Raw genomic sequence first — 14,262 nt, forward strand, 5'->3', positions numbered from 1 at the left:
CAAGTGGCGGAATTAGGAATCAAATTCAGCTGGTCAGACTCCAGTAATGTTTTCTCAGCTACGCCATGCATTTTTGATGGGCTAACTTTTTGTTCTACTTCAGCAACATCCTAAATATATCCATGGCTTTTCACTACTCCACTAATAAAATCTAAGTCAAATTTCTTAAATGCAGGACTTCTTAATCTGTATCATATGTTACTCTGAAATCATATTTTTCATCCCCATAAATCCACACCAATCAACCAAATTCACTAGCCCCTCAACATACCACATGTAATGTTCCATGCAAGAAAGCCCTCTTCTCTACTAATTGATATCCTACACTTGCTTTCTGCCCTAGAGGAAGTTTTATCTCTTCTGTTAGGAGAAGTTTTCTTCTCTATAAACTGCCATTAAGTTTTCAACCACTGGATTTCCAATGGGGTCAGAACTATAGAATCTTAAGCATGGAATAGAGGTTAAAAGATCTATTTTCTTCTTCCACTCTTATCCACACTCACAATCCTTGGCCTTGTCTGACAGATGAAAATAGTGATGGTTAGAGAGATGCCATCCTGACTCTTATACTCTGGTAGTGTCTAGGTTTTCTTCAATAGTTTGCTCTGTACTTTAATTGCTTCTCTACCTCCATAGGATATGGAATCCCAGTATATTACTACTTATTTCATAGTGTATGTAGGTTATTTTGCATGTCCTGCCACCACAGCTATGTAGAGCATGGAACATGGTATCATGTCTCTGGGGTTCCTAGGACCTTACACATAGCAAGTGCTTAATAAATGAAAGCATATTAAGAAAGTAGACTGGTCATTTTATAATTCCCCCATTTCACTGACTCCTCAGAGATATTTGTTTCCTTGTAATTTTGCTGATTCGTTAGAGTACAGTACTCAACCATTTAATACATTTAGAAATTGAGAAAGACACATTTTCACTTCCTAATTGCAAAATGAGCAAGTTTACAATCTGTGTTTGATACTATAAGGTTTCTATTTCTTTTTTCTTCATAAATGTTTACATTAATACATGTAAAAAAGTTTTAAGAAATAAAATGACTAAAATTGCCTAAACAAAATCAACTAAGCATATTGCCACTACTTTCTGTATTTACATATATATGTGCATACTTAAAAAGTCTATAAACCCTAGTTTCAAAAGCAATTGAAATTTCATAAATGCATTTATATATAAATATTCTTAATCTAGTCACTACTATAAAACATGTTTTCCTCAAATTTCCTTTTAGGTTTAAGTTTTAGTACTAAAAATAACTTCTTATGGTAATAAAAAATTTTAAAGTCTACATCAATAATATCTCAACAAATGGGAATCATTCCTCTTACACTGAAATTTCCTTTACATAAGTCACCTAATTTACTTATTTAAATGGTTTATTCAAATAACTAGAGTGTTTACATTTGCACCTTTCTTGCAATCACCAATGCATAGTTTCCACCTCTTTTCTGGAAATGTTTCCCAAATGGATTACATTCATATATATAGCAAGCAATTCTAAAAGCAAGCAATATTACAATCACCAATGTAAGTTGCTTAATATAGTCCCTAAAATATAGTAGGAACTTAGTAAATTATGTTGCCGTTCTGCAATCACCTTTTGCACTTATGGAGTACATCCCACGTTTAATAAGCTATTTGGTGCTATGAATCTCCAGGAAAGAACAGAGGCAGGTTTTATTTAAGGTGAAAACTATGAGTTAATTCCCTGGGAATGAAAATCATTTTCATAAAAATAAATATTTATATTAATAGAACGTTAATCTTACAGTTCTCTTCCATTTCCAGACATCTTGAATCCACCAAAGGGGCACTGGGCACTTACCACGCCATAGCAATTCACCCTGAAGGAAAAGAAAAGTGCATTATAGACAATACTTAATGTGTGAAAAAAAAATCCTTTTTGGCAGTTTTAGAAATTTGGAAAGCTCCTTACAAACTCCATTAATTTCATTATAACATACTCATCTTGATAAAAAAAAAAAGCAGCACTATAAATTAGAATGCAGACATATATGGATACACACTACCTAGAAACAAATAGAATAGTGCAACTATATATATGGATAGTCATTTTTGTCGTACATTGTGTCCCTGAGAAGTGGTAGTCTGAATTTATAAAAGATAGAATAGTCACTATGCTGTAGGGGGAAGGATATGGTTTGCTAGAAGCTAGAATTTGTTGGATCAGTATTCATTACTGCTTATATATGGATCAGCTTGTAATTCTCTTGATGTTTCTGTACTTAACAGGCTAGAATCAATTTTCTTTTGCAATTGTAATATGTATCATATTACTCAGTTAATTTTTTTTCCCATTAATTGGTTAAATAAATTGCTTAAACAGAGGCCTTGGCAGGAGTTGGGTTTAATTATAATTTATTCCCTGTCATATTTCATAAAGTGTTTAAAGATGCTTATATAAACAAACATAATTACATGAATGGTAGTAATTAGAATCCAACAAAAAATTACAATAGAAGATCTAGATGGGGAAAATTAGAATGCAGTTTTGCAGACCATAAACAATTTGTTTAGCTTTAAATTTGCTGGTGGCCAAAGTTAGCAAAATCTAATTATTTACCTGATTCTCATTATATGCAAGAGAAAAACACTTTTTAAAGGAGATTTATGTTTATACTTTTCTCTCCCTTCATGCTATTTTAATAAGTGGACAAAAATGTGGCTTCCAGAGCCTGGGTTAGTAGCTGGAGACTGAGGCAGGAGGATCACTTGAGCCCAAGAGTTTGAGACCAGCCTGGGCAACATAGCAAACCCTTGCCTCTACAAAAAAAATTTAGAAAACCAACCAACCAAACAAACAAAAAACCAGGGTGGCTTCCAGATAAATTGTATTATACTTTGAAGGTTTGGTCATTACTTTTATCCTGAGATAATATTCAGATGTTTTCTTTGTTAAAACACTATCCCAGTTCCCGAAGTTCCACATTCTCACTGGACCATAAAGTTCTTAACTATGTCTCTCATACTGGAGGGATAATTCCTTTAATAAATTTACACTTATAAAAGGCAGTATTGTCTCAGCTTTGTTTAATTGCCCTTTAAATTGCAAAATCAAATACCTACTTTGAAATTATGAGTAAACTTCCTGCAACTCTAGAGTTCAATAATTTTCCTGAAAACACCAAGCAGCTATTAGGTCTGGGACAATGCCAGAAAATTATTATCTTCTAGGATATGTAGTAACAAGATGGTCCCCTCTGTTTTTCATAATAGAGGAAATTCCTGATCAAGGATTCCCAAGACCCTCAGTGGGGTGATGTCATAACAAGCTTCATCAAACAAGCATGGAACATTCTGCTAGTCGAAAATACAAAACTGAAAGTTGTCTTTGTTAAAAAGTGCAGAGAGTAAATTTGCTCATTTTACTGTCGACTAGAAATGAAACTATTTTACTGTGAATTAACAGGGAACTGAGAAATGTTCACTTGGCAAAAACTTTGAGTTCAAAATGTTATCTGTCTTTCGCAAGCGTTTCCTCATGTGTAAAGTGGGGATGATAATATTTAATAGGATTGTTTCAAGGTATGCGTAAGATCACGTGAAGAGTATTCTTGTTGTAGTACTTGGTATATATATCTTCAGTAAGTGGCGATAATATACATACACATGGTAACTATGCTGAATTTTATTAATGCTTTTATCATAGGCAAATTCTATATTCATCACTAGCTATACTGACTATTCAAGAAGAACTTGCTGAATTTTATTTAAGAGTCTCCCATTAGGCCCACTTCCTATTGTTGTTACAACAGCAATTAAATTGCCACATGAGCTTTGGAGGAGAAATTTAAACTATGCACTGATATAATTTGTGTTAATGTATACCCTCCCCTGCCCCAAATCAGTTTATACATTTTTAAAGCCCCCGAGATGATTCTAATGAACAGCCAGGGCTGAGAACCACAGCCTTAGAATATTGTATAGGTCCAGGCCAGCATGGTGGCTCAGGCCTGTAATCCCAGCACCTTGGGAGGCCAAGGCGGATGGATCACTTGAGGTCAGGAGTTCGAGACCAGTCCGGCCAACATGGTGAAACCCTGTCTCTACTAAAAAAAGAAAAAAACAAAATACAAAGATTAGCTGGGCTTGGTGGTACATGCCTGTAGTCCCAGCTAGTTGGGAGGCTGAGGCAGGAGAATCACTTGAACCCAGGAGGCAGAGGTTGCAGTGATCCAAGATCGCACCATTGCACTCCAGCCTGGGTGACAGAGTGAGACTCCAGCTCAAAAAAGAAGAAAGAAAAGAAAAGAGAGAAAGAGAAAGAAAGAGAGAGAGAGAGAAAGAAGAAAGAAAGAAAGAAAGAAAGAAAGAGAAAGAAGAAAGAAAGAAAAAGAGAATATTGCATAGGTCTGATCTAGGTGTGACTTAGTGTTGGGAAGGAAAATAATCTTGTGCTTTTTCCAGGACTGAGGGGCCAAAATGAGGCTAATGGGACCAAAGTGACCAAAGACATAGTCTAGAGACTGACGGTTGAGTACAGAATGCAACAGTTTGAGAGGCACAGGCTTCATGTTTATATCCTCTTGATTAAAGTATAAAAATAAGAGATATAAACTAGGTCAAAAATGGAGAGGGAGGGTATCTTCAAAATTCAATCTTTCAAAAATAACCTCAATTATCTCTAATAATCCTAGAGTAAGAAGGCTGATATAAGAATATTTGCATACACAAGGGTACCAAGTAAATATTGTTGTTACTCTTTTACCTCCCTGTATACAGCATAGTACCACGTGCTCAGAAATTACTTGGCAATTCTTATATTGTGTTAATCAAACATCAATACAATATTTTTGGTAAGCAATTTCAAGAAGCTAGATAAAGTTAAAGAAAATATCCTCCCTAAAGTTCTTCCAATACAGCTTTTTTTTTTTTTTTTTTTTTTTGAGACGGAGTTTTGCTCTTGTTGCCGAGGCTAGAGTGCAATGGCATGATCTCGGCTCACTGAAACCTCCGCCTCCCAGGCTCAAGCAATTCTCCTGCCTCATCCTCCATGTAGCTGGGATTACAGGCATCACACCCAGCTAATTTTTGTATTTTTAGTAGACATGGCATTTCACCATGTTGGCCAGGCTGGTCTCAAACTGCTGACCTCAGTCAGCTGATCCACCCACCTCAGCCTCCCAAAGTGCTGGAATTACAGGCATGAGCCACCGCACCCAGCCTTTTGTTTGTTTTTCAAGGCAGCAACTGCTTTTCTAGAAGGATAGGTAATTCCAAATGAAAAATCCAAGTCTGAAAAAGTTCAAGGTAGTAATCTGTTAATGTGGTTATTACTGAAAAGGCTACATTCCTTAGGTTGGACTTACCACACTGTTCCTGCCTGCAGAGCAGAGGAGATTGTTATGGCTTTATCAATGTCTTTGGTAAACACTCCTGCTGATAAGCCATAGAAAGTATTGTTTGCTCTTTTGATCACGTCATCTAAAGATTTAAACTTCATGATTTGCTGCACTGGTCCAAAAATCTATACCACAAGGAATAAATAAGTAAAAATAATAGGTTAAAATGAAATATTTTAAATGATATCGTAGATTTTTTTTCCTACACACTATCCTAAATTGATTAAGATTTTGCTTCTCATCTCAAACCTATGTGTGAGAATCCAAATAGGTAACTGCAAAAATGGTAGGTGAAAACAGATAATGGTCAGGTGTTAAATTTCCTTTGGAAGAAGAAAGGGTACAAATAATTAAGGCAATATTAAGTTTCTAGATGTTGGAATTAAGCTTTCAAGAACTTATGATTGTGCAACAAATCATTAACTTCAGAATTTCTTTTTCACTTGGGAATATTTTAAATTCACTCTCTAGTTTTTCTTATCTTCCAAGTCACTACATATAATAACAAGCGCCAGAAAGCAATCTACTGGATAAATGAATAGGCAATGATAATCTGCTGGATAAATGAATAGGCAATGATTGATAATAATAATGCTTTAAATACCTGTATGCCATTGGTAAAATATTAACTATTCTACTGTACTCAGTAGAATAGTTACTAATTACTTTTCATAATTAGCCAAGTTAGGTAAACATCATGAACTTTTAGTCTACTCTGTAGCAAAATCTTAGGCAACTTAAATATGTCAAACAGAATTGTTCATTACTGCAAGAGCTTATACATTCTAAACCATCCTATTCTAATCAAAGCATGAGTTCATTGGTAATGGCTATAATTGCAGGACAGAAAACAAAAATCACAATTTGCAAATTCTAACCTAAATTACTCTTTTGCTTTCACTAAGTCCCTGGTTACTGCAGCCCAAACTCAATTCACCCTGTATCTCAGCCTCAGGTAAAAGAAAGACAACTGGATTTTCTCTTTAAAATTAAGCTCCTGCATTTCAATAAAACATTTATTAAGATCAGATAAAGATTCCTGAAATTACCAGAATTTTCTGGGAAATCTGAATGAAGAAAGACAAAAATCAGAAATGACAAAGGGTTTTCTGGTGTTCACCACTGATTTAAGTGTTAGAAGGGAGGGGCTACTGTTCAATAGAGGTTGAGTGCGAATCTTAACGTTATAAATCTAATCCTATTTGAACATGGAACCATATACACAGCAGCTACTCTAATAAATGTGTTCATATTTTACATAATTTTAATTGAACACAGCACATAGCTCCAGGCTCCTACTTTGAAGTAGCAAGCTAGCTGCTCTACTATATATTAATATATTATAGGAACACAATAAATGTTTCCTTAATTGAAGATTTTTTTCCACGTCTTATCTGGTATTAATCAAGATATGCAAGAATGACAGCTCATTTTTTTTTCTAATTTTGTATATTGTAGTTAAATACTTGGTGAGCATATATATAATGTATATACACATTATATATGTATACACACACACGTATATACTCTCACCAAACATTTAACTGCAATATACAAAATTAGGAAGTCCAACAGCTGAAACAAATAGGACTAAGAGCACATAGAAGGTAGGGAGTGATAGAGGGCATGAATGCTGTTTTCAAATACATGGATGGCTGTTATGTAGAAAGAGTCTATAGGGCAAAGGTGGAACCAGAAAGTAGAACCTATATATTTATCTCTTTTGTGGTGAGAACACTTAAAATTGACTCTCAGCAATATTCAAGTATACAATACATTGTTATTAACTACAGTCAGGATATTTACGATAGCTCTCTTGAACTTACTCCTCCTAATTGAAATTTTGAATCCTTTGACCAACATTTCCCAACCCTCATCCTCCACTCCCCCAAGCCCCTGGTAACCACCATTCCAATCTCTGCTTCTATGAGTTCTACTCTTTGAGATCCCACATAAAAGTGAGATCCTGCAGTATTTGCCTTTTTATGCCTGTCATATTTCATGGAGCATAAATTTTCCAGGTTGTTGCTGCAAATGACAGGATTCTTTTCCATTGTTTTAAAGCTGTGAAGGCAGCACCTAAAAATTGTTAAGCATCCAGATCTGTGTTGGCTGGACATTTGTGGCTGGCCCCATGGATCCCTTACTACTTTTTAGTATCTATCACAAATAACTTAAACCTCTATCAAGAACAGAATAAAGAGTAAGGTTTAGAGGGAAAGATGTTCCAAAGAGCTGGGAATTTTAAAGTGACACTTTGTATACACACAAACAGACAAAACATGGCAACAAAAAGAACAGAACAGAATGAAGCCATTTACCTCCTCTTTGGCAATGCGCATCTCATCTGTAACATTAGAGAACACTGTGGGCTGGACAAAGTAGCCTTTATTCCCCCACGGGCCTCCTCCACATTCCAGTTTGGCCCCTTCTTTCTTCCCACTCTCAATGAGGTCAAGTATTTTATCATATTGTTCCTTGTCAATCTATTTGAAAAATATCACATGAAAAGAAAAAAAGTAGTCACTTGTAAAGATAACACATTGCTGGGCCTGTTAACAAGGGCTTCAAAATGCTAAAATATTGCAATTAAACCAAATATTGAATCGAAACAGCTAACAGAGGTTCAGATTCATTCTTTGGATATATTTTCTTCTCATGACTTTTAGGGGAAAATCTCTTGAAGACAGATATTTGTATTTGACATTTGTTTTATAGTTATATAGGAAAGCATTCAGCACTGCAAACACATAAAAAACACATAAATGACAATCATCATTTATTCACTCTGGAAGAAATGCCTGTTACACTAAATACATTTACCTGGAAACTATTGTCCCGGCTGAAATGAAAGGAGGGAAAAGAGGAAAACAGAACTTTGATACTGAGTTTAATTAGATCTGTTGGGAAGCAGATGCTTTAAGACTGTTCTTAGAAGACTCCTGAGCCTCTGTTTGATCTCCCCATTTCTGAATCACCCACTCTGACCTGTCCGGTGCCCTTGGATATCCCATTCTGACCATAGTCTGCGCACCCTTCCCAGTTCTGGTCCCACTGGGGTAGTCAGTAAACCTGCTTCCAATTTCTGGCCTGTTCTGAATGTCACCATCCTGCTTCATTAAATGAGCCTCATCTAACTATATGCCAAGTATTACAGAACTTAAATGGTCTTTATTTAAACGCTATTTTTATAAGGAAAATAAATGAGTTTGGAGTTCTGGTTGTGAACACCAGGAACATGTACCTCTTCAAGCACTGAAATCCGGGGCTAATTTTTGTCTCAATTTCTATTTTGTGACGTTGAATAACTGGGTGACTCTTGGATTCCAAGTAACCGGTGAGGGCTGCCTATCTCAGGTGTAGCAGGGGTTAAGGATTAAAGGAAAAACAGGAGATCTAGGAACTAAGATGGGTTGGAGGGTGGAAGCTCTTGTAGGTTTAACTTCCCACTACTTGAAAAGTTTTATGTTTCACTTTCTCTTACTCTTCTCTGACTCTGCAAATCTTCTTTATCTTCCAAAGCCAAGAAAAAGCTTCCATAAAGTTATTTCTAGCTGGATACAGCTCAGCCCCCCATATCTAACTAGATTAAGCACTATTTGAAACTAGAAACTATTTTCTAAAATTTGGCACAATATTTGGTACAATGTTGCTCAACAGCCTTTAGTGCAATATTTAATATAATATCCCAGAAGGAAAATATTCCTTCATTTCCAGCAGATTAAGAAAAAAATAGTGTTAAGAAGAAATATTTAAATTACTACATAGGTTGAATAGTAGCAGACTAAGGGGTGGGGTGAGATAAATTCTGCCTGGGTAAGGTATTCTAGTTTCTCAATAAATAGTCAAGGGTCCATGTCCCTCCACATAAAGCTTCCTGTCTTATTGGAACATATTAATCTGACTATGCCCTCAACATCATGATATCTGGTTTTTATTTCAAGATGTATTTCCCAAGTCATGTTTTCCTGTCTGTGACCACGTTGAATAACCAGTGCCAATCAAATCCCTGCATACATACTGGAGAAAAGGGCTGAAAAGCCTTATTTGTTGGAAAACTTAGATGGTGGCTAACTTATAAAACTACAGGCCTTTGTATTTCAGTGCCTTGCTACCGACAATGTGGTCCTACAACCAGCAGTTGTGGCATCACTTGGTAGCCAAATGTGCTTCTTTGACCCCACCTCAGATCTACTGAATCCCCGGGCACAGGAAAGATTGAGGAACACTGTGGTGGAGCTTGGGACTACAAACAAAAAATTAGGCTCTACTTAGAGACTGGTCAGTTTTGTCTGGCTAATTTTGATTCACCACAAATACAGACCTTCTTCAGAAGGCATCGGGCTGACCATATATAAACTTGACCTTCTTTCTGGACACCTGGGACTGTCCAATAATGCTAGGATGTAGCTGGGGCTCTTTTATGTGATGGGCCATTGGCCTATGGGCTAGTCTATGAAATGTATTAGGTAGGTCATGATATTGTAATAGTCTCAAAGGAAATATTTTAAGGTGTTTTAATGGGTAAATTCTTTGATTCCTTAGGCTTAATGGGTTAAAGAAGATGAATTGGGAAAAAGCACTTACGTGTTCTCAAATTATTCAGAAACCATGTATCAACAAAAGCAATGAATAGATATAGAAGTAATTGATCTGTATGATAATTGTCACCATGGGTATAAATGGAAGCATGTAATTTTTATTTATTTACTAGACATTTGAGCATGTGGACCAAGCACTCTGATGGATACATTTTATAGATTATCCAATTGCACTGCAGAATTATTCTTCAAGATTGAGGTTTCTATGCACATTCTGCACATAAGACAATAGTTTCAGGGAGGCTGGATTTTAAATCCAGTTTAAATCCTATATAACTGTAACTCAAAAGTCCATCTTTCCACACTATTATAAGGTGCTACTCTGTGATAATTTTAGTATCGTTTATGTGGCTATCACAATTTCTGTTTCAAATGAAAATACTAATTTTTCCAAGTTTAAGACAATATATATTTTTTCTATAAAGTCAAATAGGAAAATCACTTGAAATATGAAAAAGATACACACATGAATGCACAGATATAATACAAATATACAAAGTATATATATATATATATTTTGTAATTGCTCTAACCCCCAAATACTTTGTAATCTTCAAATTTTTTTAAACTTTAATTTTTTCCCCTAAAACAAATCGTTTTGACCATTATTTTTTCTATAACCTTTTTGATGTTATATTTAATGAGGAAGATTCCATCATTGTATTTAAAAGCCTCAGTTCACTCAACCACCCCTGGATGAGGCAATAGGCTAAAGCTTAGTGAGTGAGTATCCCCTTTGCTTAAGCTTTTTCTCCTAACAATAGATGAATATTTAATGGTAAAGGAGCCCAGGGCTTTTTAGTCTTTTGTTTCTCCAAATTCTAACATACCTACTTATCCTACTGACTCAATGGAAGTTGTGATAAAAATCTATTCATTTACAGAAACTAAAATCTTATATTAATCAGATCAGTGGATTCTATTCATTTATAGAAACTAAATTCTTATATTAATCAGATCACTGGATTATTTACTTTAGAATCTTACAAATAGGAATTTTTAAGTCTATTTTAACTTCCTTATCTTAAAACCAATGAGGTCTTCCAGCTCAATTTTTGAGTCTTTGGTTGAATTGTGAAGATGTCCTAATGGAGGAAAGTACTGCCCAACAATTAGGCATTAGGTATCTTAGGTATTCTCTCCTCTCTTCAGATCTACCAATCAATCATCCATCAATCCATCAATAAAATAAGAAAAGTGCTTCACTTTTAGTTAGACAGATAAATAATCACGACAGAAAACGTAGAATTCCATTCTTTTTTGAAATGGGATACCAAGTCAAAATTGATTTGAATATATCTCTTGGCATCCATATATCAAATATGAAAAAAAGGGCAACTACTTTTAAGTACTCATTAAACTCAAAGACAAATACAAAATATAATGGGATTAAGATAAAACAAAGTATTACCTCACTTGCCACTTATTTTAGGGCTTTTAGATTTCAATATGTGGCACTGCCTAAGTCCTAAGATTTTCCTACTTGGATGTCTTGAGATGAACAGGAAAATCCAAGACTGTCCAACTTACTTGGACTGTAAACTCCATGAGGTCCGGGATCAAGTCCTCTTTGTTCCTTTTGGCATTGCCAGGTACCCATCTCAAGTTTTAGCTGATAGCAACGTTCACTAACTTTTAGTTAATTGAATTTACTTTTGGCTTAGTGAATGAGTCAAGAATAGTGTTTGGTTTCAAACTGACAGCATGCATCAGTGTAAAACCTTTATTGTGAAAGAACAGAGCCTCTAAGCTTAATGTCTAGACTCCAGAGCAGGATTTCTCAGCAGTTGTCCTGTTGGCATTTTGGGCCAGATAATTCTTTGTCATGGGGCTGTCCTGGTCACTGCAGGATGTTTAGCAGCATCTCTGGCCTCCACTCACTAGATGCCTGTAGAGCCACCGCTTCTCACCAAGGTAGTGACAACTTAAAATATCCCTAAACATTGCCAAATGTCCCCGGGGTGAGGGGAGCAAAATTGCCCCAGTTTAGAAACACTGCTCTAGAACAAGACCCAAAGGGCAGGAAGAAATTCACAACCAAAGATCCAGAAGCTTAAACAAACAACGAACAGAAAACTATGCAAGGAAGAGGGAAAGATGATCTTTGGATAAGAGAGAGAGAGACCTTTACTGATAATAAAGTCTACAAAGAAAACTGAGTGCCTAGGGGAATAATTGGGCTTTAACAACTGAAATACGAAGTTTGCCACAAAGGAAACTCAGGACATTTTAGGACCCCATGCTACGATTAGGGGGTCAGAGTAACCGATGACTTGCAGAGGATTTAGGGGAGTGCTGGTTATAACTGTGGGATGGCAGTTGAGATGAAGGATTCAGGAGGAAAAAATGGTGGGAATGTATAAGAACTTCAAAGTGGACAGAGAACTGTATATAGGAATCAAGAGGTGTGCAGATTGAGGAAAGCCAAAAATTTAGAACATTTGTTATTTTTCCTCATGTCTTTAATTCCCAGCATGGCTGGTAAACTGTTTCTAGACATGAAAACTGGGCAACACAAAAACAGGATGATTTCATTATCACTGGGAGTTAGATTGCTTTTAATCACCAAACTGGCACAGCAGTGTCACCTAGGAAGGTGTGCAGATGGGAAGTAATCTTACTCAATAAAATCTAGGTCTAAAGAGGATACTTTATTCCTGTGCCCTGAAAATGCTATCCTTTCTATTTTATACTTACCTGAGGGCCTTGAGTGACTCCTGGGGTCAGAGGATTTCCAAGGATATACTTCTTAGCTCGCTCAACACTCCTTCGAACAAACTCATCATAAATTGATTCTTCCACAAAAATCCTGGATGCAGCTATACAACACTGGCCCTGGTGGTAGAATACCCCATGGTGTGCAAATTCAACAGCATTGTCCACTGCGAAGAAGACATTCACATTAAAGATATATTTTCTAAAAATCATATATTTTATATGTTTCTCAGAGGCAACATGGAGATAAAGAAAAATTATGAGTTGTGTAGTCAGACATGGGCTCAGTATAGTTTACCTCCTACCAGCCAGGTGGCAAATTAATCTTTCTGATCCTGCATTTACCATGGAAAAAATAGCAACATACAGAATCTGAAAAAATAGTGGTTAATATTACAACTTTGATATGGACATCACCAAGAATGTAGATTTGATCATGAGACCAAATCTCTTTGGAAATGATTTATATAAATATCTCCAATTATATAATTAGATGATTGTGATTATTTCTTTCAGGCCCCAGATTTTAAACAGATAATAAAAAAAACCTGACATGTCTATCGAATTAAATAATTTCAAAAGATTCTTAAATACTCTACTCAATAGGAAATGTGATCTTTGTGGGAAAGAAAAACAAAATAAAACAAAAACAACTAAAAAGTAACAAAAAACACTAATACTCAGAATCACTCACTCACCTTATGATTTTATTCCAGCAAAGACATTTTCAAAATCTATCTAAAGTATACTGTATTATTTCATATGTGCCTATAAACTCTTATTTATTTTAGGTGATAAAATGTGCATTAAAAGGAAGAAATAGGTTGCTTCCTTAGTAGACTCTAAACAAGAATAAAATTTTCTTTGCATTTTAATTTTCTAAATGCTGAAGATTCAATTCAATGTTATAGCAACTGGGTATGATTATTATTTATTTTGTGAACTAATTACATCTGCTTAAGTTGTAGCAGAAGCAGTTTATAGACAGTCTTAGTAAAATTAGAAATCTGTCATGTTTATAGAATATTTCATAAGGTAGTGTGTTCTAAAATACTTCAATTAAGATCAAAACAGCAACATAGGCTAATTCCATGAACCATTTGTATTTACAGCCTCTAACAGATAATGCAGTTGTGAAAGAAAAAAGAATGTTTGACCGTGCATTTCTGCTAATTGACTTCTATTTAGAAAATAATTGGGAGATTCTACTTGGTAATATAATCAGAATGAACCTAAAATATTATATAGTGGGGTTATATCAAATTCGTAGGTTTAATGTACATAAACTCCACTATACTTGCTAGGAAAAAATATTTAAATATTAGGTATAATTTTCTTCTGATCATTTCATTTAATGAGTGTATGACCCAGAGTGAAGGGAGAGGGCAAATGTGAAACTGCTGTCTCCTCAGTTGGTCTCAATCCAAGTCCCATTCTGGAGTATCTCATTAGCTCAATGAAATGCTAATAATCACAGATATGGAATTTAAAAAATACACCATGGCACTTAAATGCAAAATGTTTACATCATCTAGGGTTCAGCTGAGGAAATAGCAATCTATTCT

The 14,262-nt window shown here is 35.3% G+C and overlaps 1 protein-coding gene across 3 annotated transcripts in view; it reads right to left on the reverse strand.

The window, feature by feature from the left end:
• The window catches only part of ALDH1A1 (aldehyde dehydrogenase 1 family member A1), a 179,256-nt gene that overhangs the window by 3,502 nt on the left and 161,492 nt on the right, over window positions 1-14,262 (reverse strand). For all 3 annotated transcript variants that reach the window (XM_016960315.2, XM_016960316.3, NM_001246547.1), the window contains 4 exon segments: window positions 12,680-12,864; window positions 7,703-7,867; window positions 5,349-5,506; window positions 1,788-1,862 (listed from right to left, as the gene is read on the reverse strand). In XM_016960315.2, the coding sequence (XP_016815804.1) occupies window positions 1,788-1,862; window positions 5,349-5,506; window positions 7,703-7,867; window positions 12,680-12,864 (583 nt within the window).

Source organism: Pan troglodytes, chromosome 11 (assembly GCF_028858775.2).
Source record: "Pan troglodytes isolate AG18354 chromosome 11, NHGRI_mPanTro3-v2.0_pri, whole genome shotgun sequence".
NCBI lineage: Eukaryota > Metazoa > Chordata > Mammalia > Primates > Hominidae > Pan > Pan troglodytes.